The 27,415-nt window shown below is 40.0% G+C and overlaps 1 protein-coding gene across 1 annotated transcript in view; it reads left to right on the forward strand.

Annotated features, from left to right (window-relative positions):
• Positions 1–24,514, forward strand: part of Ercc5 (ERCC excision repair 5, endonuclease) — a 46,159-nt gene extending 21,645 nt beyond the window's left edge. The window contains 8 exon segments of the mRNA XM_028765580.1: positions 4,097–5,143; positions 13,267–13,508; positions 13,856–13,975; positions 14,102–14,315; positions 14,876–15,020; positions 20,850–21,050; positions 22,034–22,118; positions 23,934–24,514. Of these exon segments, the coding sequence (XP_028621413.1) occupies positions 4,097–5,143; positions 13,267–13,508; positions 13,856–13,975; positions 14,102–14,315; positions 14,876–15,020; positions 20,850–21,050; positions 22,034–22,118; positions 23,934–24,485 (2,606 nt within the window). The 3' untranslated portion in view covers positions 24,486–24,514.
• Positions 24,515–27,415: the final 2,901 nt, after the last annotated feature.

The following is a 27,415-nucleotide window of genomic DNA, read 5'->3' on the forward strand; positions in this document are numbered from 1 at the left end:
ACTAAACAGAACCTCTGTCATCTCTCCTAACTAAAAGACTTAGTTCTGAACCTGAGTTTTTTCTTGGCTTTAGACTGAATGTCAGCTGAAAACCATCCTCTCAAATCTTTTCTCTCAAAGTAAATAGCTGGGGTTGGCTATGAGACTATAAGTCTTCAAACCAGTCAGAAATCCAGAATGACTGAATTAACTGAAATTATGGGAAGCACAAAGCATAGCTTCTAAACCTTAGCCAATTTATAGAGACCGCTGAGCACCTGGACTGTCCCTATACTACAAAACATTGGAGCATCCGATCTTCAGCCTTCTGGCCCAGGATCATCTGACAGACCTAGTGATGCAGAATTATTAAGAGCTGATTACTCTGTCTTATCAGATATAATCAGTCAACTATTCCGCAAGTGTGTCCTTTTCTGGACAATAATTTGTCTGTAGATGAAAAGAGGCAATTCTTGCCTAGTGGCTGTCTCACCACAACTGGAGTAACTCCAAAGATGCTCAATTTCTTCTTAGAATCCAAGACAGGGAAGCTGTCAGGAGCAGACAGGTCTCTAATCAAAATGAACATTAATACAGAAATGTTTGTAATGAAAATTCTGTGGACTTCAACGTTTTGAAAACCAACTATCCACATAAGGCAATTGGACTGCTGTCTGTTAACTCCTCTCAGCTATTTCTAAATAAAATATAGAAAACACCCTCACAATAAACTCAGAGCCATGAATTTGCTATAGGCCCTTAATTCACATGCTAACCATCTCAAATCAGTTAAAAAAGTTAAAGAAAGACTTGGTCTAAGCCTTGTATTCCTAAATGTGTTATATAGACACAATGCCTATGAGTGTTACAATATTAATCTCACTTTTATATTAATAAGAAACTCGTACCAGTGAAACCTTAAATTTGAAATCAAAGTAAATTTTGTACCATTTAAGAGATTATAACTTCAGCTTAATAACAATTAAACGGATTTCTACCAATAAGTTATGGCTGTGCAATAAATCCTAGGTATTCCTCCCTGTTCCAACAAAACCACTACTTTTCCCAGCAAGACAGCCCAATATTAACCACCTCAGTCCCCAAGCCCAGGGAATAGGGGTGCCGGCTCTTCATTAACTTCTTCAAGCTGACTATGGGCATTGCGATATTAGAAGAGAGGCTGGCTCGGGGGGTGGGGGCCAGGAGGGTAGTAAATTGATAAGCCTCTGTGTCTTCACTGCATCCAGCTGAAATTCCAGGACATCAGAGGTTTGAGCAGGTCTGCTCAGCTTGCTTGATGAGTAGATACACCAAGGCTGTGTATTCTGCAATATACAATTCTCAAAACAAATTTTAGTATCAAGATAATCTTTTGTTTGAATTCTGGAATCTAGTCTCCTGGTGGCCTGCCTCTGTCATGTCTAATCCATATAACTCTGGGAGTTTCTATGAGGGTGTGCTCCCACCATCCTCCCACTCCCACCTCCCTGCTCTCAAATTCTCCAACACTAGGGAATCCAAACTTTCAGGTACCAAGGCCCTCCACTTCCACTGATGCCTGACAAGGCCACCCTCAACTACCTATACAGGTGGAGTCATGAGTCCCTCCCTTTGTGTTCTCAGGCTGGAGGTTTTAGAATGGCTACTTCAGCTTGTTTCTTAGGACCATTTGCTTGAAAAATTGTTTTCCAGGCTTTTATTCCAAGGTCGTGTCTGTGTTTGTCACTGAGGTGGGTTTCCTGTATGCAGCAAAATGCTGGGTCCTGTTTACATATCCAGTCTGTTATCCTATGTCTTTTTATTGGGGAATTGAGTCCATTGATGTTAAGAGATATTAAGGTACAGTGATTGTTGCTTCCTGTTATTTTTGTTATTAGAGGTACAATTATTTTTTTGTGGCTATCTTCTTTTGGATTTGTTGGAAGAGGGTTACTTTCTTGTTCTTTCTAGGTTCTAATTTCCCTCCTTGTATTGGGGCTTTTCTGCTATTATCCTTTGTAATGCTGGATTTGTGGAAAGATATTGTGTAAATTTGGATTTGTCATGGAATATCTTGGTTTCTCCATCTATGGTAATTGAGAGTTTTGTTGGGTATAGTATCCTGGGCTGGCATTTGTAGTCTCTTAGGGTCTGTATGACATCTGTCCAGGATCTTCTTGCTTTTATAGTATCTGGTGAAAAGTCTGGTGTAATTCTGAGAGGTCTGCCTTTATATATTACTTGGCCTTTTCCCCTTATTGCATTTAATATTCTTTTTTTGTTTTGTGCATTTGGTGTTTTGATTATTATGTGATGGGAGGTATTTCTTTTCTAGTGTAGTCTATTTGGCGTTCTGTAGGCTTCTTGTATGTTTATGGGCATCTCGTTCTTTAGGTTAGGGAAGTTTTCTTCTATAATTTTGTTGAAGATATTTATTGGCCCTTTAAGTTGGGAATCTTCACTCTCATCTATACCTATTATCCTTAGGTTTGGTCTTCTCATTGTGTCCTGGATCTCCTGGATGTTTTGTGTTAAGATCTTTTTGCATTTTGCGTTTTCTTTGACAGTTGTGTCAATATTTTCTATGGTATCTTCTGCACCTGAGATTTTCTCTTCAATCTCTTGTACTCTGTTGGTGATGCTTGCATCTATGACACCTGATTTTTTCCTAGGTTTTCTATCTCCAGCGTAGTCTCCCTTTGTGATTTCTTTATTGTTTCTGCTTCCATTTTTATGTCCGGGATGGTTTTGTTGAATTCCTTCACCTGTTTGATTGTGTTCTCTTGTAATTCTTTAAAGTATTTTGTGTTTCCTCTTTAAGGGGTTCTACCTGTTTACCTGTGTTGTCCTCAAATTCTTTGTGAGTGTTATTTATGTCTTTCTTAAAGTCCTTTATCATCATCATTAGAAGTGATTTTAAATCTGAATCCTGCTTTCCTGGTGATATGGGGAATTCAGGACTTTCTAGTGTGGGGGAACTAGGTTCTAATGATGCCAGGTACCCGGGGTTGCTGATGCTTATGTTCTTGCACTTGCCTTTTGCCATCTGGATCACCTTAGTGCTACCTGCCCTGTCTCTGACTGGAGCCTGTCTTTCCTATTATCTTGGTTGTTTCAGAACTGTGTGGGTGGGTGTTACTACTGGGATTAGAGCTGGGGCCCAAGATCTGTTCAGTCCTCAGGTGCAGACTGGAAGGAACCAGTGCTCTGGGCCAGGAGTGAATTCCTGGGTCCCAGTGTGTTCCAGTTACTCTGTGTTTGGGGCAGGCGTTGCTGTCTCCTTACCTAAGATACTGCCCAGGTTAGAGCTCCTGGGAGGCCTGCTTCTTCTGGGTTTTGTGAGATTGGGTGGAGAGCTGCCGCCTGGGATCTGCTCAGTGCTCAGGCCCAGACAGGAAGTTGGAATTATGTTTTATCAAATATTTAAAAATATTTTGTCTCATTTTTGTCTATGTAGTGTGGTAAAATAAAATTTCAACTTAAAAAATAAAACCTAAGGTACTTTGTGGCTCTAAGTTCTATGAAAAGACTGCCATGTTAAAGCCCATGGAATCTTGCTTAGGTAATAACGGTTGTACTTAGCCACTAATGGATTAGTTACTACAGAGCCAACCACTTTAGAATTAGTGAGTGGATTTTAATAAAAATGTATCACTCTATTTACGTCCAGTGTTGGGAGCCGACTCCTAGCAGAAAGCGGCTACCATCTTTGCAGCCATCTCAAGCCATATACCCTGACAAGAGACTTCTTTTCAATAGCCCACAACAGCTGAGTACACTCTGATAAACATCTTGTTTTTCTCACATATCTTGTTGTTTAATGCCCCCAGTGCAAGGCACAGGTGGTAAAGTGTCTTCAGCTGCATTCCCCTGCTTATATACACCCAGGGTTTCCTTTCAATAAAGGGGACTTGACCAGACTCCCTGTCTTGTCTCCATTCTTCTTGTCTCTTGCTGTGCCATCCCCACTCTTTCTTTTGCTAGACCCAGTTGACTGACCAGAATGGCCTGGGACTTAGTGGCCCCCAATTGTAGGGCAGAATGGGTCACGACAGTCCAGGATTCTCTTGTTCATTTTCCCAGAAATATGCTGTCATACTGTGAATTTCATAGTGAGAAATGTTGTGCTTTTTCTCAGGTATTCAAGGTAAGAAAGTCATGGATGTGGATTCAGAATCTCCTCCTTCTTACAGCAAAGTACACAGTATGTCTTTCAACCTGAAGTCATCGCCTCATGAGAAAGTGAAGCCAAAAAATGAGCCAGAGGCCACACCTCCTTCTCCAAGAACTTTACTGGCTATTCAGGCAGCCATGCTGGGAAGTAGCTCAGAAGAGGAGCTGGAGAGTGGAGAGGGAAGGCAGTCTAAGGAGAGGACCTCATGGGCCACTGCAGATGCAGGCACCATGTCACCACAGACCAGTGCAGCTATTCAGAAAGCTCTGGATGATGATAAAGATGAGAAAGTGTGTGCCACCAGTGGTAATCTAGCAATGAAAGTGCTTCTTGGAAAAGGTTTGGACCGGGAGCATGTTGATGAAATGGAAGAAAGAGGTGGAGGCATGCCATTTGACACAGCACCTCTTTTACCCAGTGTGACTGAAGTAGAGGAGTGTGTAACTGGTGCCAGCACTGAAAAAGAACAGACAGCCTCAGCTCATGCATTTAGTATTGCTTGTTGTCAATATGATACTCCAAAAGAAGCAATGTCTCTTGTTCATGTGGTGGATGAAGCATCTCAGATAAGTAGTGGAGGTGAGGGCGAGGGTAGGCCAACTGCCCTTCCATGCACTTATGCCGCTGGGGTCCTCAGTGAAGTGGAACTGATCCTGGCACGTCCGATAAGAACACATTCTGATCAGAGGGTAGAAATACACCCTGAAGAGCCTAAGTTACAAAGTAGACTCTACCCACCCGAGAGCAAGAGTAATTCCTCTCGTCTTTCAAGTGAAGATGAAACAGAAGGTGGACAAAATCCTGCTTCCAAAGCATGTAGTACAGTTCATGTCCCTTCAGAGGCAATGGGTAACTTAGAAAATGTGTTGTCTTCTAATGCTGAAAAACATGGAGATTTCCAAAAAACCATCCAGCTATGGGAGATGCCTGAGGCTGCTGCCACGGAGCTGATTTCAGCCCCAAAGCTCACAGGATCAATGGAATCGGAGTCTGAAGAAAGCGAGTCTGATGGTAGGTGTTCCTTTAAGGGGATGGGATGAGAACTTCATGTCTATAAGGACTGGGGGACTCTAAAGTGTAGCCCTGTTGTGCTTTACAGTCAAGTAACCAGGAAGAAAGGATAAATGAGCTTTCTAGGGACTCACATCCAGGATGGGAGTGCCCTGCTTTGCTGGGCTATCCTTTGGATTTTAAGATTTTATTTTATTTTACATGTATGGATATTTCATGTGCATGTGTATCTGTGCACATATGTATGTAGTGCCCATGGAGGCCAGAAGAGGGCATCAGATCTTCTGGAACTGGTATTAACACATGATTGTGAATTGTGCTGTGGGCACTGTGACCAAACACAGGGCCTCTGCAAGAGCAGCAAACATTTTTATGTGCTGAGCCATATTGTCAGCCTCTGTCCTTGGTATTCTTTTTTTTTTTTTTTTTTTTTTTTTGGTGTTTTTCGAGACAGGGTTTCTCTGTATAGCCCTGGCTGTCCTGGAACTCACTCTGTAGACCAGGCTGGCCTCGAACTCAGAAATCCGCCTGCCTCTGCCTCCCAAGTGCTGGGATTAAAGGCGTGCGCCACCAACGCCCGGCTTGTCCTTGGTATTCTTAAAGGAAGGGAGTACCATGCTTGGAGAAAAGAAAGCTGACTTTCCTTTAGCTTTTGTTAACTTTTTGCTATGACATAATTATAAAAATTAAAAAGAATACTAACTGATTCATACCTAACTTACAGGTCAGTATTTTGCCCTGTTTGTTTTATATTCTGTCTCTCTCTCTCTGTGTCTCTCTCTCTGTCTCTCTCTGTCTCTCTCTGTCTCTCTCTGTCTCTCTCTCTCTCTCTCCCCCCCCCTGCCTCCCCACTCCCTTTGCCTCTTTCTCTCTCTCACATCTTCCTCTTCATATCTTTGTCTCTGTCTCCCCTATTCATTTTCTCCCTGTATCTCTCTCCTCTCTGTTTGTGTACACACATGCCAGTGATACTCATTCTTTATAGTTTATTTGTTTGTGCAGTCTCCTACTCGCTAACATTTGGCTCCAGAATCAAAGGAGCTTTGTTTTCTTTATGGGCATTTGTCTAGTTTCTCTACTGGTTTCAGTATACTCATAGAGACTGCCAAAAGACCATTGGTAGGATAGTGGAGTCTTGAGCAGGAGTCTCCAGATGTGGAACATCCCCATTCTGCTGCCCTGCTGTGGTACTCTCAGGCAAGTCACATAACATTCTGAACCTCATTCCATAATGAAAGAGTGTATACACATAAGTATACACACATAAACGTACACACATAAACACATTTGTACATATATTTATATATTTGTATATGAAACATGTATTTGCTAATTTAGTATTTGAAATGACTTTATAGACCATACTTTAAGTAATGAAGATAACTGTATGCATATGTTTATATATAATTTATGTACTGTGATTGGTCAGAGTTTTCTATCTATCTATCTATGTATCTATCTATCTATCTATCTATCTATCTATCTATCTATTATCATCTATCTATCTATCTATCTGGGCTATTTATTTGAGACTCATGTAACCTTGGCTGGCCTCATACTTGCTATGCAGCTGAGACTTGTCTTGGACTCCTGACCCTTCGGCCTCTACCAGCTGAGTGCCAGGATTATAGGTCTGAACTACCATGCCTGGCTTGATTTTCACGTTTGTGCCTTTTCCCTTTCTCAGTGTTTCATGGAAAGGAATTTTGGGCCTGGGAGAATATGCTGCACTCAAGAGAACTTCCAGTGACTTGTTTCAGCATCCTTGGTTGGTCTCTGAGTAGAGAGCTACTGTGATGGTTGCCAGGTGGTGTTGGCCAACCTCACCCTTCCTTAGGCATTGATTAGTTGTATCCTACTGTAGGGAAGACCCTTCTCCCATTTGTTGTTGTTATTGTCATGGATTGCTGTATTCAGTTACAGTTTAACACTATAACTTACTTGCTCAAAGTGTCCATGCTTTGGCTGGGGGTGAGTTGTCCTTCAAGCAAGCTCTTGTGGCTTTTGCCAGTTCCTAAGTGTCTTTGATGATTTCTGTACTTATAAGCAGGGTGTTCAGGCTTTTCTTATATTGACTTTTGCTGTAGCCCTGGATTTCATCACGGAGCCCTGACTCTTAGTGGAGATTACAAGTCAGGCACTGGCTTCTGGGTGAACTTTCTGTTTCCCTCATTAGCAACCATGAAACAAACATGCTCCTTCTTGTGCTCGTTCTCTCTCTTTCTCTCTTTCTCTCTCTTTTTCCCCCTCCCTCCTTTATTCCCTCCTTCCCTCTCTCCCTCATCCTCTCCCTCCCTCCTTCTCTCCCCCACCCACACCATGTACATATGCACATTCACAGCTGCATTTATTTCTGTACCCATCCATCTTTATGCTGTCTTAACATCCTAGGTGTTTATTCTCGAGTTTCTCATCTTTTTAGTTCCTCCTTGTCTCCAGCCTCTCTTATGTTCTGACTTTCTACTAAAACTCAGGTTAGCAGTCCTTGGTAGTCCTCTCTGCTGAAGAGAAGAAACATATGGAGAGAGAGGATATTCTTGTCTTGTTGGTGATTTTAGTGAAATTACTTTGATTTTTTTCTCCATTTGATGTTGGCTATTGGCTTGCTGTAAACTGCCTTTTTTATGTATCCCTTATCACTCAGGACTTTTATCATTAATGGGTGTTGAATTTTGTCAAAGGCTTTTTTCTGCATCTAATGAGATGATCATTTTTTTCCCTTTCAGTTTATTTATAATTACATTTACTGATTTTTATGCTTCGAACCATTCCTACATTGCTGGAATGACACATACCTGATGGTGGTGGACAATTTTTATGATATGTTCTTGAATTCAGTTGTTAGAGTATTTTGTTTAGTATTTTTGTATCTATGTTCATAAGGAAAATTGGTCTGTAATTCATTTTTGAGTCTTTATGTGGTTTGGGTATCATGGTAACTATGGCCTCATAAAATGAATTGGGCAGTGTTTCTTCTGTGTCTATTTTGAGGATGATTGGTGTTAACTCCTCTTTGAAAGCTGAACCGTGTGGGCTGACTAATTGGAGTTAAGAACAGCCCAGATTAAACATAGTAAGTAGTAATTTGGGGTTATCAATAGGAAAGTAGATTCTAACAGCACGGATGGTAGACAGCGGCCAAGCTATTGTGCTGATTAAGGCTTATTGTACATATAAAGATTATGAGTGCCTCTGTCATCCAGGAACTCAATAACCAAAGGCAGGGTAGCAGCTCCAGGCTTGAGATTTTAAATATTAAATTCTACATGTACCCATCTTCATTTCTGATCTTGTTATTTTGGATATTCTTTCCCTGCCTTTTAGTTAGTTTGGGTAAAGGTTTGTCTATCTTGTTGATTTTCTCAAAGAATCAACTCTTATTCTTTGATCATTGATTCTTTGTATTATTCTCTTTTTTTGTTTTACTGATTTCAGTTTTATTTATTTATTTATTTACTTACTTATTTTTATTTATTTTTGCCATCTACTCCTTATGGGTATGATTTCTTCTTTTTGTTTTAGATCTTTTTTTTTTAATGTAGGCACTTAGTACTATGAATTTTCCTCTTAGCACTGCTTTCATTGTGTCCCATAAATATGGGTATGGTATTTATTCATTTTCAATGAATCCTAGAAAATCTTTAATTTTTATCTTTATTGGTGTCTTGACCCATTTTTCATTTGGTAGAGAGTTGTTCTGTTTCTATGAGTTTGTAAGCTTTGTGTTGTTTCTTTTGTTAACATCCTCTTTTAATATATGGTAGTCTGATTGGATGAAGGGAGTTACTTCTATTTTCTTGTTTTTACTGATACTTGCTTAGTGTCCAACTACATGGTTAATTTTGGAGAGAGTTCCATGAGGTGTAGAGCAGAAGGTTTCAACATCCAAGTTGAAAACAACATTTGAGGTTGAAAACTTAACCTCCTTAAGTTGAAGTTTTCCTTCTAGTACTCCCATTAAGGCTGGATATTGTTTAAATTTGACTTTATTATGAAATATTTTATTTGCACCATCTATGGCGATTGAAAGTTTTTCAGGGTATGAGTTGTCTAAGCTATCTGAGCTGTCATATATGGTCTCTTAGCATCTGTAGCACATAATGTTCAGGCTCTCCTAGGTTTTAGAGTCTCCAGTAAGAAGTTAGGTAATTCTAATAGGTCTATCTTGATCTGTTACTTGGTCTTTTCCATATATCTTTTAATATTTTTTCTTTGATGTGTATGTTGAGTACTTTGCTTATTATGTGGCAGGGGGACTTAATTTTTTGTTCCGGTCTATTGGGTGTTTTGTATGCTTTTTCTACTTTTATAGGCATTTCCTTCTTTAGGTTAGGAAATTTTTCTTCTATTATTTTGTTGAAACAATTTTCTGGGCCTTTGAGCCAGGATTTCTCTTCTTTTCCTGTTATACATAGATTTGGCCTTTTCTTTCTCTCTTTCTTTCTTTCTTTCTTTCTTTCTTTCTTTCTTTCTTTTTTTCTTTCTTCTTATGGTTCAAATATTTTAATGAACATTTTTTTAGACAGGTAATAAAACATAGTACATGCATGTTACAGGAAAATAAGTAAGTATGTCGTCATCCTTCTGGAAAGGACTGGAATATAGTATGATAAATAATTCCCCATATGATAGGACACTAAGACACTTATGCCATGAAAACAATATTCAAGGCAACACTTTAAAAGGAAGATGAAATGATTCTCATTTGCGTAAATAAAACAAAACTACCCTTGAAATAACTACAACACAGAGGTGTTGGCAGGTTTGTGAGTATATGAGCCCCCCCCCCGTGTCACATAGCTTTGTCTATTTTTTATTGGTTATTTTATTTATTGACATTTCAAATATTATTGCCCTTCCCAGTTTCTCCTCCATAAACCCCCTATCTGCTCCCCCTGCCCCCTTCCTTTTCAAGTTCTCCCACTTGCTTTTCAGGTGTGTTGGTGTATCCAGTGCTGCTCTAGTGGGAGAACTGGGTTTTGATGTTGCCAAGTAGCATTGGTTTCTGTTGCTTATGTTTTTTTGGTTGCCTCTTAACCATCTGGTTATCTCTCCTGTTAACTGGCCTTTTTGTCTCTGACTGGAGAGCCTGTTCCTCCTGTGAGCCTGGTTCTGTTGATCCTCCTTGGGTCAGATTGTTTCTAGGTATGGCAGGGGTTCTGGAGAGCCTGTTCTGTGAGCTTTGCTGTGTCAGAGCTTCTTAGGGTCAGGGCTGGATCACAACACAAGGTCCACTCTGGGTGCTGGCATGAACTGGGAGGAATGTGTGTCTCCAGCTGGGCGAGAGTTCCTGTGTCCACTGGGCCCTGGGGTGTCTGAGTTAGGCCTCATGTTGGGGTGGTGGTTCGGGCCTAACCTCTGATCCTGTGTTACAGAACGCCTGGAGGTCAAGCTGTCTCTGTGTATGGGTGGGTTGGGGGTGGATAGGAACACAGACTCTGCTCCAGGGCACAGGTAAAAACCGCAGGTTTGGTCTTTTCATAGTGTCTCGGATTTCTTGGATATTTTCTATTAAGAGCTTTTATGTATCCTTTATTTATTTATTTATTTATTTATCTATTTATTTGGTATTGTATCTTTTTTCCATGTCTTATTTTGTTTCTGGAGCTTGTCTCTGTAGTTCTTGTTTACATTCCTAATTTTTTTTATTTCCAGAACAATCTCAGTTTGAATTTTCTTTATTCATTCCCTTTCCATTTTCAGGTCTTGAACAGTTGTCTTCCTTTCCTTCAGTCGTGTGTTTGGTTTTTCTTGGCTTTCTTTAAGGGAATTGTTAATTTCCTAATACTGTTTTGTGTTTTCCTGGGTTTCTTTTAGGGATTTATTCATTTCCTCCAGTTGTTTGTGTTTTCCTGTTTCTCTTTCAGGGATTTATTCATTTCCTCCAATTGTTTGTGTTTTCCTGGATTTTTTAAAGGTATTTATTCATTTCCTCTTTAAGGACTTTTATAATCTTTGTATAGTTGGTTTTAACTCTGTATAGTTTGTATAGTTGTGCTTAACTCTGTTGGAATCTTTGTATAGTTGTGCTTAACTCTGTTGGAATGAATATTCATGGCCTGCTGTAGCAAGCAGCTAGGTTTTAGTGGAAGCATATTGTCCTTGTTTTTATTGACTGTATTCCTATGCTGTTATCTAAGCAGGTGGGTTTGGGTGATAATAGGTCTAGGTGCTAATTTCTGGGTTTGTCTTTGTTGGGTGTGTGTTTTGTTACTGGTTTTTGTTTTCTCTGTGTATTTAAAGTGTGATGGCTGTGTATTGCCTGTTTTGCTGGCCTACTTCCTTTGTATGTTCACAGGGAATGCCTGTGTCTGCTTGAGTTAGGGGCTGGAATAGTGTGAAAAGTAGGGGGAGTGAGTTTAGTAGGGGATGTGTGGGATCCACAGGAGATGAATGTGTGTGGATGTTGGTGAGGGAAGGAGGCTATAGCTGTTTGCATTCCTAAAGCTTTCATTTCCAGAATTCCCTCAGTTTGGTGTTTTTTTGTTTTTTGTTTTTTTTTAAATTGATGCTTTTCCCATTCTCTATTATAGCACTAGAAGGGGCAAGCCTGAGGGATTGAATCTGGGGTAACAGAGAAAGCTGAGAACCTCTACTGGCTTTTCTGAAAGGCATGGTTGAGCAGGGGGAGTCCACCTAAGTTGGGGACTGAAATACAAACTATGAGTGGCAGGAGGGAGGCCAGGAGGGGATGGTCTGTGGGATCCATGGGCGATATGGGCAGGAGGGAAGGCAGGCTACAACTAGTGTTTTGGCTCTGAAGGAACAGAGAGAGAGAGCAGAGAAGATGTGTAGGCAAGTTACTTGGTCTTCTTTTGCCTTGGCTGCTACTAATTGTGTTGTTATGTTGGCATCCAGAATCTGGCATTGATATGATTATATGTCATAGTACTGATTTCTGGATTTGTCTTGGTTGGGTAGGTGATTTGTTTTTTGTTTTTTGTTTCCTGTCTGATTTTTGGAGTGTCATGGCTGTGTGTTAACTGGTAGGATTTTTTGGGGGAGGGGGAGCTGATAGTTGTAGCCACTGGGGATTCCAAGTATTTTGTGTTTCTGTAGATTACGAGCTAATATCATCTAAGAATGAGGCTAGCCTAGGGGTCTGAAGGGGTTCACAGTAGAGAGAAGAAGATAGTGTTCAACCAGGATCTGCTTATTTTATCTACTTGGAATGAGGGATACAGTGAAGAGAGGTCATTTCAGAGGGTCTGCTATAGCACTGAGGATGAGACTTGGGGCTTGAGTTTAAAGGAACAGTAAGAGAAGGAAAGATCTACAGACAGTTTACTTGCTTCTCTGGCAGGAGTGGTCTGTGGGTTAGCAAGGAGTGCCTGCTGGAATTGGAGCTGGGATAAAGTAACAATTATGTAGAGGGAGTTAGGAGATGGAAGTTGTGGGATCCACAGGAGATTGCGCAGAGGGGTAAGCAAGACTACAGAAGGTGTTCTGTTGCACAGAGAGGAATGAGACTGGGGAATTGGGTGTGGAGGAAAGGACAGAGTGGTGAAGGTTTTCAGTTAGCTTACCTGTTTTTCCTGGCCTGCTCAGCTGGTGTGCTCATAGAGAATGCCAGTTAGAGACTGGGATACTGGGTTGAGTGGAGACAAAGAAAGTTGAAGATCTTTGGGATCCATCTGGGATGGGGTCAGAGAGAAAAGTGAGACAGCATCAGATGTTTTGCTACAGAATTGTGGATGAGATTGAAGGAATTGGGACTGGAGGAGAAAATGGAGAGGTGAAGACCCACTGTCAGCCTATCTGCTTCCATGGCCTTCCCTCTGAGTTTTAAAAATAGCATTAGTCAACAGAACATAGCTTTTAAAAGTTAATATGCAAATCTTTGAGAATTTGGTTCCTACTTTTAGTGACCAAAAGCCTAATAGATCAATTTGTCTAATTGTAAAAGCTTGGTTGGAAACGGTAGATAGGCATTTGTGGTGCATTATAGCAAACTAGTGAGTTGCATGTTTATGGTTATGTTTAAATCATTTCTTTTGGAGTTTGGAATTTTTCAGGACTGTTCAGAAAGCTTTGATGACTTCATAGCGACTCTTATGTTCTCATTTTAGATGAAGTGACATGAAGTGGGGTTTTGGTTTTTTTTTTTTTTTTTTTTGGGACAGGAAGTTTCATTGAAGTGCAGAGTGTGGTCAGCAGTGGTGAACTTCAGACAGAGTCATCAGAGGCTTCTAAACATCTCTCTGAAAAAGATGCAGAGGAACCAAGAGAAACTCTGGAGGAAGGAACCCCCCAGGACACAGAGTGCCTCCTACAGGACAGCTCTGACATTGAGGCAATGGAAGGACACAGAGAAGCTGTCAGCGATGCTGATGACTCACCCAACGAATGGCAAAATGTTAATTTGGTAACACCACATTTTAACTTAGTGCTGAGGAAGCCAAGCCTATGGCTTTTGAGATTTTAAAAGTTGCTAGATAAATATTCACTAGCTGTTTTTAATTCATCTTATTGTTACTCATAGCTCCCTTTTAAAATGTAAGTTACACCTGGGGTTTTTAGTTAGGTTTCAATATGATGTAATGAGGCCACTCACTGAAAGGGACAGTATTGCCTGGAAATCCCAAGTGGAAAACACTGTAAGGAGAAATGGCTTATTGGTCATTTCAGCCAGAGGAAATGCATGCTTTATTATAACAAATGAACATAATTGGATCATGACTGTAATTTTCTATGGCTGGGAACATGTTTTAGGAGGAACTGGATGCCCTGGAGAGTAACCTCTTAGCAGAACAGAATTCACTGAAAGCTCAAAAACAGCAGCAAGATCGGATTGCTGCCTCTGTAACAGGCCAGATGTTTCTAGAAAGCCAGGTAAGTGTGACTTTAGCTTGATCTTCCTTAGACTTGTCCTTCCTCTCAGAAGGGCTGTGTAAAACTGTCACACCCTCTTGTGGTCAAGGCCCACGGTACATTTCCCTGCTTGTTCTCTTACTACAGGAGCTCCTGCGCCTGTTTGGCATTCCCTACATCCAGGCTCCCATGGAGGCGGAAGCACAGTGTGCCATTCTGGACCTCACTGATCAGACTTCTGGAACCATTACTGATGATAGTGATATCTGGCTGTTTGGGGCCCGGCATGTCTATAAGAACTTTTTTAACAAAAACAAGTTTATAGAATACTATCAATATGTGGACTTTTATAGCCAATTAGGTAAGAGTTAGAGTGTGGTCATTTCCCACAGTTCCACACATTCACTCTCCTGATTTGCCTCATGTGGTTTTTCTTCTCAAGGAACTCATTTGATGAGTGAATGGAAATGGGAGGCTATAGGGTATTAAAAACTGCGATTTAAGAAATTAAAATCCTAGCATCTTTCTTGCAGTTAAATCACCTGACAAGGTTAGTTGAATACTTACCTAACAGTGAACCAGAGATGGTCTCATAGTGTGGGGAATGGAGCCACTGTGACTTCTGCCACAGTGAATGTTCCTGACATTCACATCCATTATCATTCACCTCATCCGTACATTCACCTGGGAAATGCACACAGAATGACTCTCATATGCCAGTCATTCTTGACAATGGGGAAATAACTGAGAATGAAATATCTTTCTCTAGTGGAAGACAAAGATGCTGTGTGTGTATGTGTGTGTGAGATCTCTCTCTCTCTCTCTCTCTCTCTCTCTCTCTCTCATCTCTGTCTCTATCTCTATCTCTATCTCTCTCTATCTCTATCTCTCTCTATCTCATCTGTTTTGCTATTTATACAGGATTGGACCGGAACAAATTAATCAACTTGGCTTATCTACTGGGCAGTGATTATACGGAAGGGATTCCAACTGTTGGCTGTGTAACAGCCATGGAGATTCTCAATGAATTCCCTGGACAAGGCCTGGACCCACTTTTAAAATTCTCGTAAGGCTTTTCCTCATGCCTTTAATTCAGATATTTCTATAAATACTCGACTAATACATGGGTCTTTTTTTTTTTTTTTAACAGAGCTCTTACTGTGTTGTTGCCTAGGCTGAGCTCAAACTTGCAATCCTCCAGCCTCAGCTTCCTATGTAGCTGCTACTGTAGGTGTGTGCCATCACTTCTGGGAATCTGTTTCTAAAATCACAAGCTGTCTCAAGTCATTGTACATTGAAGGAGTAGTTGGAGACCGTAACTGTGGTTTCTAGGGCCTTGGTGAATCTGTTTTTGGTCTATTTTAGTCTTGTTTTAATCATGCCTGCTTTATCCTAGTCCAGGGACACAAAGATAGTCTTCAGTGTTCATTAGTGTGTGAGCTGCTCTGAGTTCATTTAGATGGTTGTAGAGTAGACAGTATGAGTCAGATGTGCAGGCCTTAGCAATGGAACAGATGAGTAGTTCTATTCTACACCGTTATGGGTCCTTGTGGGATTAAATGGAGTGGAGAAGCAAATGAAATTGTTCAATGTTGCTAGTGAAATTTTTTACCACTTGTTCAGTGTTATAAAAGAAGTCAACCATAAATGTGCTTTGAGGTCCAGGGCCAGGAACTTAGATTGTAAAGTAGTCACTGTTCATGACCCATGTGCTGACCCAGAGAAATTTACATATTTGGGATACATTATTATATCAAGCATGGTCTGTAAAGAACTATATAGCTACAAATAACATTCTTTTACAAATGAAAAGAAAAGAAACATTGCAAAATATGCATTAAAATGATTATACTTAAATTTTGGTTTATGCAGTTACAATCATTTGGAAGAAGCTGCAATTACATGCACATTACACCTATTAGAAATGCACATGTTCTGGGAGGTGGTAGCGCACACCTTCAATCCCAGCACTTGGGAGGCAGAGGCAGGTGGATTTCTGAGTTCGAGGCCAGCCTGGTCTACAAAGTGAGTTCCAGGACAGCCAGGGCTACACAGAGAAAACCCTGTCTTGAAAAGCCAAAAGAAAAAAGAAAAAAACCCCAAATGCACATGCATGCATATATGCACTCTTGCTGGCGTTTAATTTTTTTACATCATTTTTTCTTTTTTGTAAATAGATTTTTTTCCCTTACATAATTTATCCTGATTATTCTTTCTCTTCCCTTTGTTCCCAGCTCTTCCCATCCAGATCAGCCCCCTTTCTGTCTCTCATTAGAAAGCAAATAGGCTTCTATGGGATAATAATAAGACAAAATAAATGAAAACAAAACTAATACATCAGAATTACACAAAACAAACAAAAAGAAAAGAGCCCAAGAGAAGGCACAAGACACAGAAGTATACTATTTACACACTCAGGAGTTCCATAAAAGCACTAAACTGGAAGCCATAACAGAAAAAGAACAGTCTCCCCAGCTGCTTTTCCCTAGGGTTCCCTGAGCCCTGAGGGGAGGGACTTGATGGACACGTCCTAATTAGGGCTGAGTGTTTCAAGGTCTTTCACTTTCTATATGATTTCTGGTTGGGGGACTTTGTGTTTGTTCCTATCTGCTTCAGGAGGAAGTTTCACTGAGGATAGCTAAGCAAGGCATTGATGTATAAATATAACAGAATGTCATAAGGATTCATTTAATTGCTCTTTTTTTTTCTCTTAAGACTAGTAATATTTGGTTCTTACCTTGGGCTATCTAGTCTTAGGTAACCCAAGCAGTGTTAGGTGCAGGTTCCATCTCCTGGAGTAGGCCTTAAGTCAAACCAGATATTGTTTGGTTATTTCTACAAGTTTTGTACTACCACTATTGTCCAAGTATATCCTGCAGGCAGGACACCATTGTAGTTCAAAGGGTTTGTTGCTGGGTTGGTGTTTTTTATATTTCTTTTTTGGTATCATGCAGAGTACTCTTCCTGTACAAAAGATGCTAGCACAGGATGGAGGCTATGTAGGCACATGTTTGAGTTCTCCGTGTACAATAAATTGTGTAGTTGTTATCTTCAGCAATAGTTCCCTGTCAGTTTTTCAGAGCAGCAATGACAACAGCTGGGTTATTTGGGAATTACTATGGTAACAAACAGCTCAACTAGATATAAGCCAATCCTGGAACTGGAAGCTTCACTTAGTGATGAGAGACATCTATTTGTGGCTTTGACTCCCATTATCTGGCAATTTCATTTAGATTGTCTTCAGATACGTATATATTTTAGAAAGTTTCTACGGTATTAGGATTCCATATTACCCTTCAAATGCTTTCTAATTTTAGCCGTCTCTATATTTCCTCCATTTGTCCCCTCTCTTCTCTCTTGCCATGTGATTGATCCTCCTGTTCCAGCACTACCAGCCACCATCCATAACTATCTATTCTATTTTCCTTTCATAGGGAGATGTATTAGTTTCTCCTAGTCAGTTACTCTAAATCTAAACCTAAATCTAAATCTCTGCTGTTCTATGAATTATAGCTTGTTTATCATTGACTTAACAGCTAATATCCATGTGTCAATAAATACGTAACCATATTTGTTCTTCTGGGTCTGGGTTACCTCACACAGGATGACTTTTTTCTGGGTTCATTTATTTTCCTGCAAATTTCATGATTTCACTTTTTTTAAAATGGTGATGTAAATAATATAGTATTGTGTAAATGTACTTCATTTTTCTTATTCATTCTTCTGTTGAGGGACATATAGATTGTTTTCAATTTCTGGCTACTATGACTAGAACAATAGAGAACATGGTTGGGTAAGGGTCCTTGTGGTGGAATGAAATGACCTTGAGGTAGATCAATTTCCATCTTTCTGAGGAGCTGATGCATTAATTACAATTCTGTCTCTACAGTTTGCAGTACCACCAGCAATGGATTGGTGTTCCCTTATTCCACATTCTTGACAATATAAGCTGCCACTTGTGTTATTGATCTTAGCCATTCTGATGAGCATAAGATAAAATCTCAAAGTAGTTTTTATTTGCATTTCCCTGAGGGCTAAAGATGTTGAAATTTTTTTGTTGCTTAGACCTTTGAGATTCCCCTATTGATAATTCTCAGATTAAATCTGTACCTCATTTTAAAATTGAATTGTTTTCATGATATCTAGTTTCTTGAGTTCTTTGTATATTTTGAGTATTAGCCCTCTATCAGATGTGGAGTTGGTTAAAACATCTTCTACCATTCTGCAGGCTGCTACTTTGTCTGAATGACAGTCTCCTTTGTCATACAGAAGCTTCTCAGTTTTATAAGGTCCCTCATATGACCTCATATATCCATGTATCCTTATGATTCTCTGGATTTCCTTGGTGTCTGTTGTTATGTCCCACTTTTCATTTCTAATTTTGCTCATTTAGTTCTTTCCTCTCTATCTTTTTGTTAGTTTGAATAGGTACAATCTTTTCTTATGTAGGCTCTTAGTCCTCTGAACTTACCGCTTAGAATTGCCTTAATTTTGTTCCATAAATTTGGGTATTTTGTATATTTATTTTCATTAAATTCTAGAATGTCTTTAATTTCTTCATTATTTCTTCTTTGACCCAGTGGTCACTGAGTAGAGAGTTGTTCAGTTTCCATAGGTTTGTAGGCTTTTTGTTGTTTCTGTTGTTGTTGAAGTCCAACTTTTATTCATGATGATCTGATAAGATGCAGAGGGTTATTTTTCTTGCATCTACTGAGACTAGCTTTGTGTTCTAGTACAGGATCAGTTTGAAGACAGTTCTGTGATGTGCAGAGCAAAAGATGTACTGTTTTGTGTTTGGGTAAAGTGATATTTACCCAATAAATATTTGTTAGTTCCATTTGGCTTATAATGTGCATCAGCTCCAACATTTCTCTGTTTAGTTTTTGTCTGGATGACCTATCCATGGGTAAGATGATCATGAGTGGTTGTTGAGGTCTCCCAGTTTGTGTGGGTCATTGTGTGATTTAAGCTGTATTAGTGTTTCTTTTACAAAGATGCCCTTGTGTTCAGGGGTGTTAGCGCTTCTTGAAGGCAGGCTGAGTTTCTGTCCAACCGGTTGTAGGATGAAGGCAGTGCTAAGGTTTAGAAAGAGGGGTAAGAATAGAGCAGAGCCCTTCATACCATATTGTGTTTGTTTGTTTGTTTGTTTTGGTTTTTTTGTTTTGTTTTTTTGTTTTTTAAATCCCAGTAGCATTTAAATTTGAAGGAGATTTTCACACAACATGTTTAGATTTGTTTAAGAAGAAAAAGAGCTCTAAACATCCTGGGCCACTGTTTGCCAATAAGCTCAAGATAGCTGTGGGGGAGTGACAGCAGCTCCCCTTCCAGGCATGTGCCCTTCAGTCGCATCATAGTGACTACTTCTTACTGTCTTCTCAGTCTGACTGAGAGATTCAGCCCCATTGTTTTCTATCTTCCTTTGCAATTCCTGACTCTCTTTCTTTATGGGATGTATTTAGGGCAGATACTCATGTGTTTTGTCAATATTATGTTGTAAAACTGGTTAAGAAAACATTTTCCTAGGGACTGTAGAGATGGCTCAGTGATTTGCATTTGTTGCTCTCCTAGAGGATTCAAGTGCAGTCCCTAGCACCTACATCAAGTGGCCTATGAGGGCACCTGCACATATGTGACAGTCACACATATACTCAAAACAAAACAAGCAAAACTTAAAAAGAAAAGAAATCATTATTTTCCTCTTGAGTCTGGTATTGAAGATCACTGTTAAGCCTTTGAATGGTAGATGGCGCTCTGAAGTTGCTCAATGAAGTGGCCTGTAGGCTGCAACCCAGTTGCTGGTACTAATATGTGAAGAAGTAGAGCTGAAGGGAGGGTAGGTGTTCTTCAGGAACCACTGAAAGTTGGGTAGGTAAGGAGCATATTTGAATTTCCATGGTATTATCTCTCAGTTTCCTGTTGACACATTGCAGTTACCTTAAACCTCCATAGCCTCCAGCAGCAGCACTTGGTGTTTTTGCTCCTGACTCTGAAACTTGTTTGGGAGTCTTTTTTTATTCCTATTCTCTGTCTTGGAACAGCTCAAAGCTTGAGGACCTGCTGAAAGTTTCACCTGCCAGGCACTGTCAGTAGATAGACAGAATGCTGGTAGACCTTGGATAGTCTCAGTTGAGAACCTGCAGTGAGCACAGGTTTCTCAAGGAGTGGTGACTGCTTCTAAGGGCAGCTTTTTCCAAAAACAGGAAGTGGACAAGCATGTTTTATGCTCCACAGCTATAGCTTCTTGATCATTATCCAAAATCACAGAGATGGACTAATGATATCTTCATCAGAGGAGCATTAAAGAAAAAAAGATGTGCCATAATAAGATGGAAAATATTTTAAAATGGATTTAATATAGAAAAATCAAAATTAGCAGTCTAATTTTGCTTAGAACATTGCCCAGTACATGAGAGCAATAGTACTTGCCACTGTTTATAATTTAGAAGATCTATTTTGTTTCTCTCTTTGTCCGCATATGCCCCATCCATCATATCGTACTTGGTATTGAATGATATCTACACTAAAACAACCAGTATGTTCTTGAGAGTTTTGGATCCATTGTACCTTCCATTTCACTGACTAGGGGCCTGGAGAAGTTGTGGCTTTGTGCTACTGTGGTTTGAGCAGGAGCTGTGGGGGTTTGTCATCTGAGATTCTAGTCTCATTTGTGAAATGTTGAGCAAAGTACTTTTGAGTGAGTTTATTTCTACTTTTTGAGAGTTGAGAGTAATGATAATACGTAAGATCTTTACCTTGCAGCTTAGTATTCTATACCACATATATTTGAATTATGACTTGAAGTTACATTCTGAACTTTGTATTTAGCTCTTTCCCTCCAGTGTGGCAACTGTAACATCTTCCTGTTTCGTAAGTAATTGCTCCTATTATCTTACAGAGAGTGGTGGCACGAAGCTCAAAATAACAGGAAGGCCGCAGAAAATCCCTATGACACCAAAGTGAAAAAAAAATTACGGAAGTTGCAGCTGACACCTGGTTTTCCCAACCCCGCAGTTGCAGACGCTTACCTCAGGCCTGTGGTGGATGACTCCAGGGGATCGTTCTTGTGGGGCAAGCCTGATGTTGACAAGATTAGAGAATATCCTTTCCTTCTTAATACTTACGGGGATATTAAGCCGCAATCTTAAGGTTTTACTGCTGTAAACAGACATCATGACCTAGGAAACTCTTATAAGGACAATATTTAATTGGGACTGGCTTACAGGTTCAGAGGTTCAGTCCATAGTCATCAAGTCAGGAACATAGCAGCATCTAGGCAGGCATGGTACAGGAACAGCTAAGAGTTCTACATCTTCATCTGAAGATTGCTAGGAGAAGAATGGCTTCCAGGCAGCTAGGACCAGGGCCTTAAAGCCAACACCCAGTAACACACCTACTTCAACAAGGCCACAACTCCTAGTAGTGACACTCCTAGGCCAAGCCTTTATAAACCATCCCAGCTGCAGACCTGTTGAGATTAAAACTTTGGAAAAAAGAACCCATTTTTTTTTCCCCAGTACTTGGGAATGAACTCAGGGTTTCATGCATATGCAGCAAGTATCCTTCAATATAGATCTTAATTTGAAAGAAGCAGCTACAGTATACATGACATGACCACATATTTAAGATTAATTATCCTGAAAAAATATGGAAGATTGCTGGCCTTCTATTCTGTGTATTTACATAATAATTTAGTTGGCTGTTTCAATGTCTACAATAGATTCAACCCAAGTACAACTTCCTTTCCTAAAGAAGTATGCAGGATATCTGCCCCTTGCTTTTATTTTAGGTTAGCCATGCTTTGTATTGAGGAGTCTTCACTGTGCAGCTATGAGTTTGTGAGTGTCTTCTGCCTTTGGAGATTGATCAGAACTTATTGCAAAATGATCTTGTTGGAGTAGCTTGTTTTTTCAGCCTTTTATCTGGCCACTTTAATCTTTATAAAAATAATTATTCTGGGAGATACAGGGAATGGCAACAATGATTGGCTTTTTAATATTATTATTATCATCATTATCATTATTATTAATATTACCTGTTAAGTCTCTTTTAAAAACTTCTGTAAATCTTAACTGCCAGTACATTTTGTCAGAGGTATTTTGGCTGGAACAGGATGAAGACAGATGAATCCCTGTATCCAGTACTAAAGAACCTGACTGTCCAGCAGGTAATTGTGGATTTTCTTTATGTCCAGAGTGATGACTGCAGTTAGTAGCTGTTAATGCCTTATTTCGTGGCAGGTAGCTGAAGGCTTGAAATGATGACACCTTAAAAATAGAGTGAAACAGAAGAAAGGATTGGGTCCTAAGTCTAGTTGTTAATTTGTTTGTGCTGCAGTGTTCTTGTTTTATTGACTTTGAAAAAAATTCTAGTCTAATAAATGACTTCATAGTAAGATGTTTAAGATGAAATATATTACTCCTCTGGAGCTAATCTTCAGGTTTTTTTTTTTTTAAAGATTTATTTATTTTATGTATGTGATTACACTGTTGCTGTCTGTGGCCACACCAGAAGAGGGTATCAGATCCCATTATAGATGGTGGTGAACCACCATGTGGTTGCTGGGAATTGAACTCAGAACCCCTGGAAGAGCAGTCAGTGCTCTTAACCACTGAGCCATCTCTCCAGACCCTAATCTTCAATTTTTAAAAGCCCAGGAAATATTCACTACAAAACAATTTCTTCAAACACTAACATTTTAATTTACAACTTAGGATCTGGTCTGTATACTAACATTTCTACAAGAGAGGTTTTTGGTTATTAAAATGCCCTTTTATATGACCTTCAGTGTTTCCAAATGGGTTTGTGTGCTTGTCTTATCCATGTGTCCTGCTCGTATCAGATAAACCTTCCCCCATCTCAGAAGTCATTGATGAAACATATATGCAAATAGAAATGAGAGTATAGTTTTTAAGACAATGAAATCAGTTTCCATTAAATTTGTGTAATTTAGGGAAAAAATCGAAATGGACAGTGATTTAAAAAATATTTTCAAACCAGGCAGTGGTGGTACACGCCTTTAATCCCAGCACTTGGGAGGCAGAGACAGGCGGATTTCTGAGTTCGAGGCCAGCCTGGTCTACAGAGTGACTTCTAGGGTAGCCTGGGCTATACAGAGAAACCATGTCTTGAAAAACCAAAAAAAAAAAAAAAAAAAAAAAATCCAGGGGTTTCCTGTGTCTGTCTGATGACATTTACCTACCAGCAATAGAAGCCTACTAAAAATGAAAATATTTTCTAGTGACTAAGTTATTTCCTAATTTCAGATAAATTCTTTAATTTCAGATACATTTCCTTTTCAAGACAATTTTTTTTCTCTCTCTAAAAAGCAAAGATAGTCTAGAAAGTAACAATAGTAGATTAAAATTGTCACCTCCTTTCAAGGTGTGTTTCCTTTGTGTTTATTTTCCTTTTTTTCCATGCTAATTTGTTCCTGTGCATAAATCCTCTTGATAGAGTGGATCTACTCTTCCCCTTGGCTCATGAGCATATACCATCTTCTGTGAGTTGCATGCCTTTTTATAGTTTCAGAGGACCAGGTTACAGTCCATGAAAGTTCACATTGGCTGTTTCTATGTTGTTGGGTGTTTAGTTTTCAAGTAGTTATGAATAACGCCATACTTCACACTAGGTTTAAGAGTTTCTCCCAGCAGTGGATTTACTGACCTTTGTTTCTCATGTGACTAATTAATGGTTCCTAATGCATCAGCAAACTTGTCCCTTGAAGGTACTGTATGATGATAATGATTTTAAAAGAAAGGTATTGAATGACTTAGGCACAGATTCTGTGAAATTCTGTTGCTGCCAAAAAAGAGAATACAATTGTTATGGAAAACAAACAACAACAACAAAAAAACAGAGCTAGAATTTCCTTCTGGAGGCCATAATTCCAAATTCTTGGAAATAATAATCCACAGTTCAACTTGTTGATTTATTGTAGGAACTACTCACTTACTTGATTTATTGCTTTATTTTATTTTAGACCCAGCTACGAATTGATTCCTTTTTTAGATTAGCTCAGCAGGAAAAACAAGATGCCAAACACATAAAGAGCCATAGACTGAGCAGAGCAGTGACATGTATGCTAAGGAAAAGAAAGGAAGAGGAAGTTCATGAGCTTAAGAAAGCAACTGAGAACCTGGATGAGGCAAAAGGAAAAACCCAGAAAAGAAGCCTACCATATACAAGAGAGACTTCAGTCCCCCAAAGAAGGAGGCCTTCAGGAAATGGTGGGTTTCTAGGGGACCCTTACCTCTCAGAATCACCCCAGGAGTCTTCATGTGAGGAAGCAGAAAGTTCGTCTGTGATGTGTGCACAACAGAGAAGAGCAGCTGAGTCATCAAAAGTCAGCTGCTCAGATTTGCCTGACTTAGTTAGAGGTCCTCCTCAGGGGAGGGAAAGCTGTTTGTCCACTAGTAGCTCCAGTGAGGATGGTGAGGACAAAGCCAAGACTGTTCTAGTGACTGCTAGACCTGTATTTGGGAAGAAAAAAAGGAAACCAAAGAGTATGAGGAAAAGGAAAAAGAAAACCTAATTAAAAAAGAAAAAAACTGGCTGGGCGGTGGTGGCGCACGCCTTTAATCCCAGCACTTGGGAGGCAGAGGCAGGTGGATTTCTGAGTTCGAAGCCAGCCTGGTCTACAGAGTGAGTTCCAGGATAGCCAGGGCTACACAGAGAAACCCTGTCTCGAAAAACCAAAAATAAAATAAAATAAAATAAAATAAAATAAAAAAGAAAAAACCAATCATTTAGAAAAACAGTGCTTGCAATCAATATGTATTGAGAGTATAAGATCAAATCTGTATAATCTCTGTTTTGAATGTGTAGTTTTTATTCTTTTTTTAAGTTTCTAAAGTTTATTTAAAAGAACAGAAAAACCTTACATAAAAATATATCTGTTTTACTGTCCACATTGTTATCCACACACAAAACAGAAACATGTCAAACTGTTGTGTACATATGTGTGGTAGGTAGGCCAATTCATCTGGTTTACCATTACAGGGATAGACATGTACCTATACCTGTTAGACTATGCAACACAATCCTGGACAAATCACATGAGCCGCAGGTCTCATGTGGGAGGTTTTATTGGCATAGGTGGCTTGGGGGAAGGGGGGCTGTGACGAGGGAAGAAGAGGAGGAGGAGGAGGAAGAGGAGGAGGAGGAGGAAGAAGAGGAGGAGGAGGAGGAGGAGGAGGAAGAGGAGGAGGAGGAGGAAAGAACAGAAGGGGGAAGAAGAGTGTCTTAGGATTTTACTGCTGTGAACAGACACTATGACCAAGGCAACTCTTTTTTTTTTTTAATTTTTTTTTTATTGGATATTTTATTTACATTTCATATGTTGTCCCCTTACCCAATCCCCCAACCAACCGGGAACCCCCCTCCCCTTACCCCTCCTCCTTCTTCTCCATGGATGTAACCCCCACCTACCCCCCCACTCCCACTTCCCCACCCTCAAAATTTCCACCCCCTGGGGCGTCCAGCCTTCATGAGGTCAAGGATCTCATCTTCCACCTGTGCCCGGCAGGGCCCTCCACTCTTACATATTCAGCTGAAGCCCTGGATCCCTCTATAAGTGCTCCCAGGCTGGTGGTTAGGACCTTGGGAGCTGTGGTTGGTTGGTATTGTTGCTCTCCTCATGAGGCCACAAACCCTTTCAGCTCCTTCAGTCCTTACTCTAACTCCTCCATTGAGAACCTCATGATCAGTTCAATGGCTAGTTGTGAGCATCTGGCTCTGAATATGTCAGACTCTTGAAGGCCTCTGAGGAGACATCCATATCAGGCCCTTATCAGCATGGACTTCCTGACTTCCACATCAGCATCTACCTTTGGTGACTGCACATGGGATGGATACCCAGGTGGAAAGGTCTTCAAATGGCCCTTCCTTCAGTTTCTGTCCCTCACTTTGTCTCCATATTTGCTCCCTTGAGTATTTTGTTGCTCCTTCTAAGAAAAACTGAATCACCCCCACTTGGTCTTCCTTTTTTATGAGCTTCATGTGGCCTGTGAGTTGCATCTTGGGCATTTCAAGGTTCTGGGCTAATATCCGATAATCAGTGAGTGAATACCATGTGTGTTCTTTTGTGATTGGCTTACTTCACTCAGGATGATAATTTCTAGTTCCATCCATTTACTTAGGAAACTCTCGAATTCATTGTTTTTAATAGCTGAGTAATACTCCATTGTGTAAATACACCACATTTTTTGAATCCATTCCTCAGTTTAAGGACATCTGGGTTCTTTCCAGCTCCTGGCTATTATAAATAAGGCTGCTATGAACATAGTTGAGCATATGTCCTTGTTATATGTTCGAGCATCTTCTGGGTATATGCCTAGGAGTGGTATAGCTGGATCCTCAGGTAATGCTATGTCCAATTTTCTGAGGAACCGCCAGACTGATTTCCAAAGTGGTTGCACCATCTTGCAGTCCCACCAACAATGGAGGAGTGTTCCTCTTTCTCCACACCCTCGCCAGCATCTACTATCACCTGAGTTTTTAATCTTAGCCATTCTGACTGGTGTGAGATGGAATCTCAGGGTTGTTTTGATTTGCATTTCCCTGATGACTAAGGACACTGAACATTTCTTTAGGTGCTTCTCGGCCATTCGAGTTTCTTCTGTTGAAAATTCTTTGTTAAGCTCTATACTCCATTTTTTAATAGGGTAATTTGGTTGTCTGGAGTCTAATTTCTTGAGTTCTTTGTATATCTTGGATATTAGCCCTCTATCAGATGTAGGATTGGTAAAGATCTTTTCCCAATTTGTTGGTTGTCGTTTTGTCCTATTGACAGTGTCCTTTGCCTTACAGAAACTTTGCAATTTTATGAAGTCCCATTTGTCAATTCTTGATCTTAGAGCATATGCCATTGGTGTTCTGTTCAGGAACTTTTCCCCTGTGCCCAAGTATTCGAGGCTCTTCCCCACCTTCTCTTCTATTAGTTTCAGTGTATCTGGTTTTATGTGGAGGTCCTTTATCCACTTAGACTTGAGCTTTGTACAAGGAGATAAGAATGGATCAATTTTCATTCTTCTACATGTTGTCCTCCAGTTGAACCAGCACCATTTGTTGAAAATGCTGTCCTTTTTCCACTGGACAGTTTTAGCTCCTTTGTCAAAGATCAAGTGACCATAGGAGTGTGGGTTCATTTCTGGATCTTCAATTCTATTCCATTGATCTTCCTGCCTGTCTCTGTACCAATGCCAGGTAGTTTTTATCACTATTGCTCTGTAGTACAGCCTGAGGTCAGGGATGGTGATTCCTCCAGAAGTTCTTTTATTGTTGAGAATAGTTTTCGCTATCCTGGGTTTTTTGTTATTCCATATGAATTTGAGAATTTCCTTTTCTAACTCTGTGAAGAATTGAGTTGGGATTTTAATGGGGATTGCATTGAATCTGTAGATTGCTTTTGGCAAGATGGCCATTTTTATTATATTAATCCTGCCAATCCATGAGCATGGGAGA

This window comes from Grammomys surdaster, unplaced genomic scaffold (genome assembly GCF_004785775.1).
Source record: "Grammomys surdaster isolate TR1022 unplaced genomic scaffold, NIH_TR_1.0 165, whole genome shotgun sequence".
NCBI lineage: Eukaryota > Metazoa > Chordata > Mammalia > Rodentia > Muridae > Grammomys > Grammomys surdaster.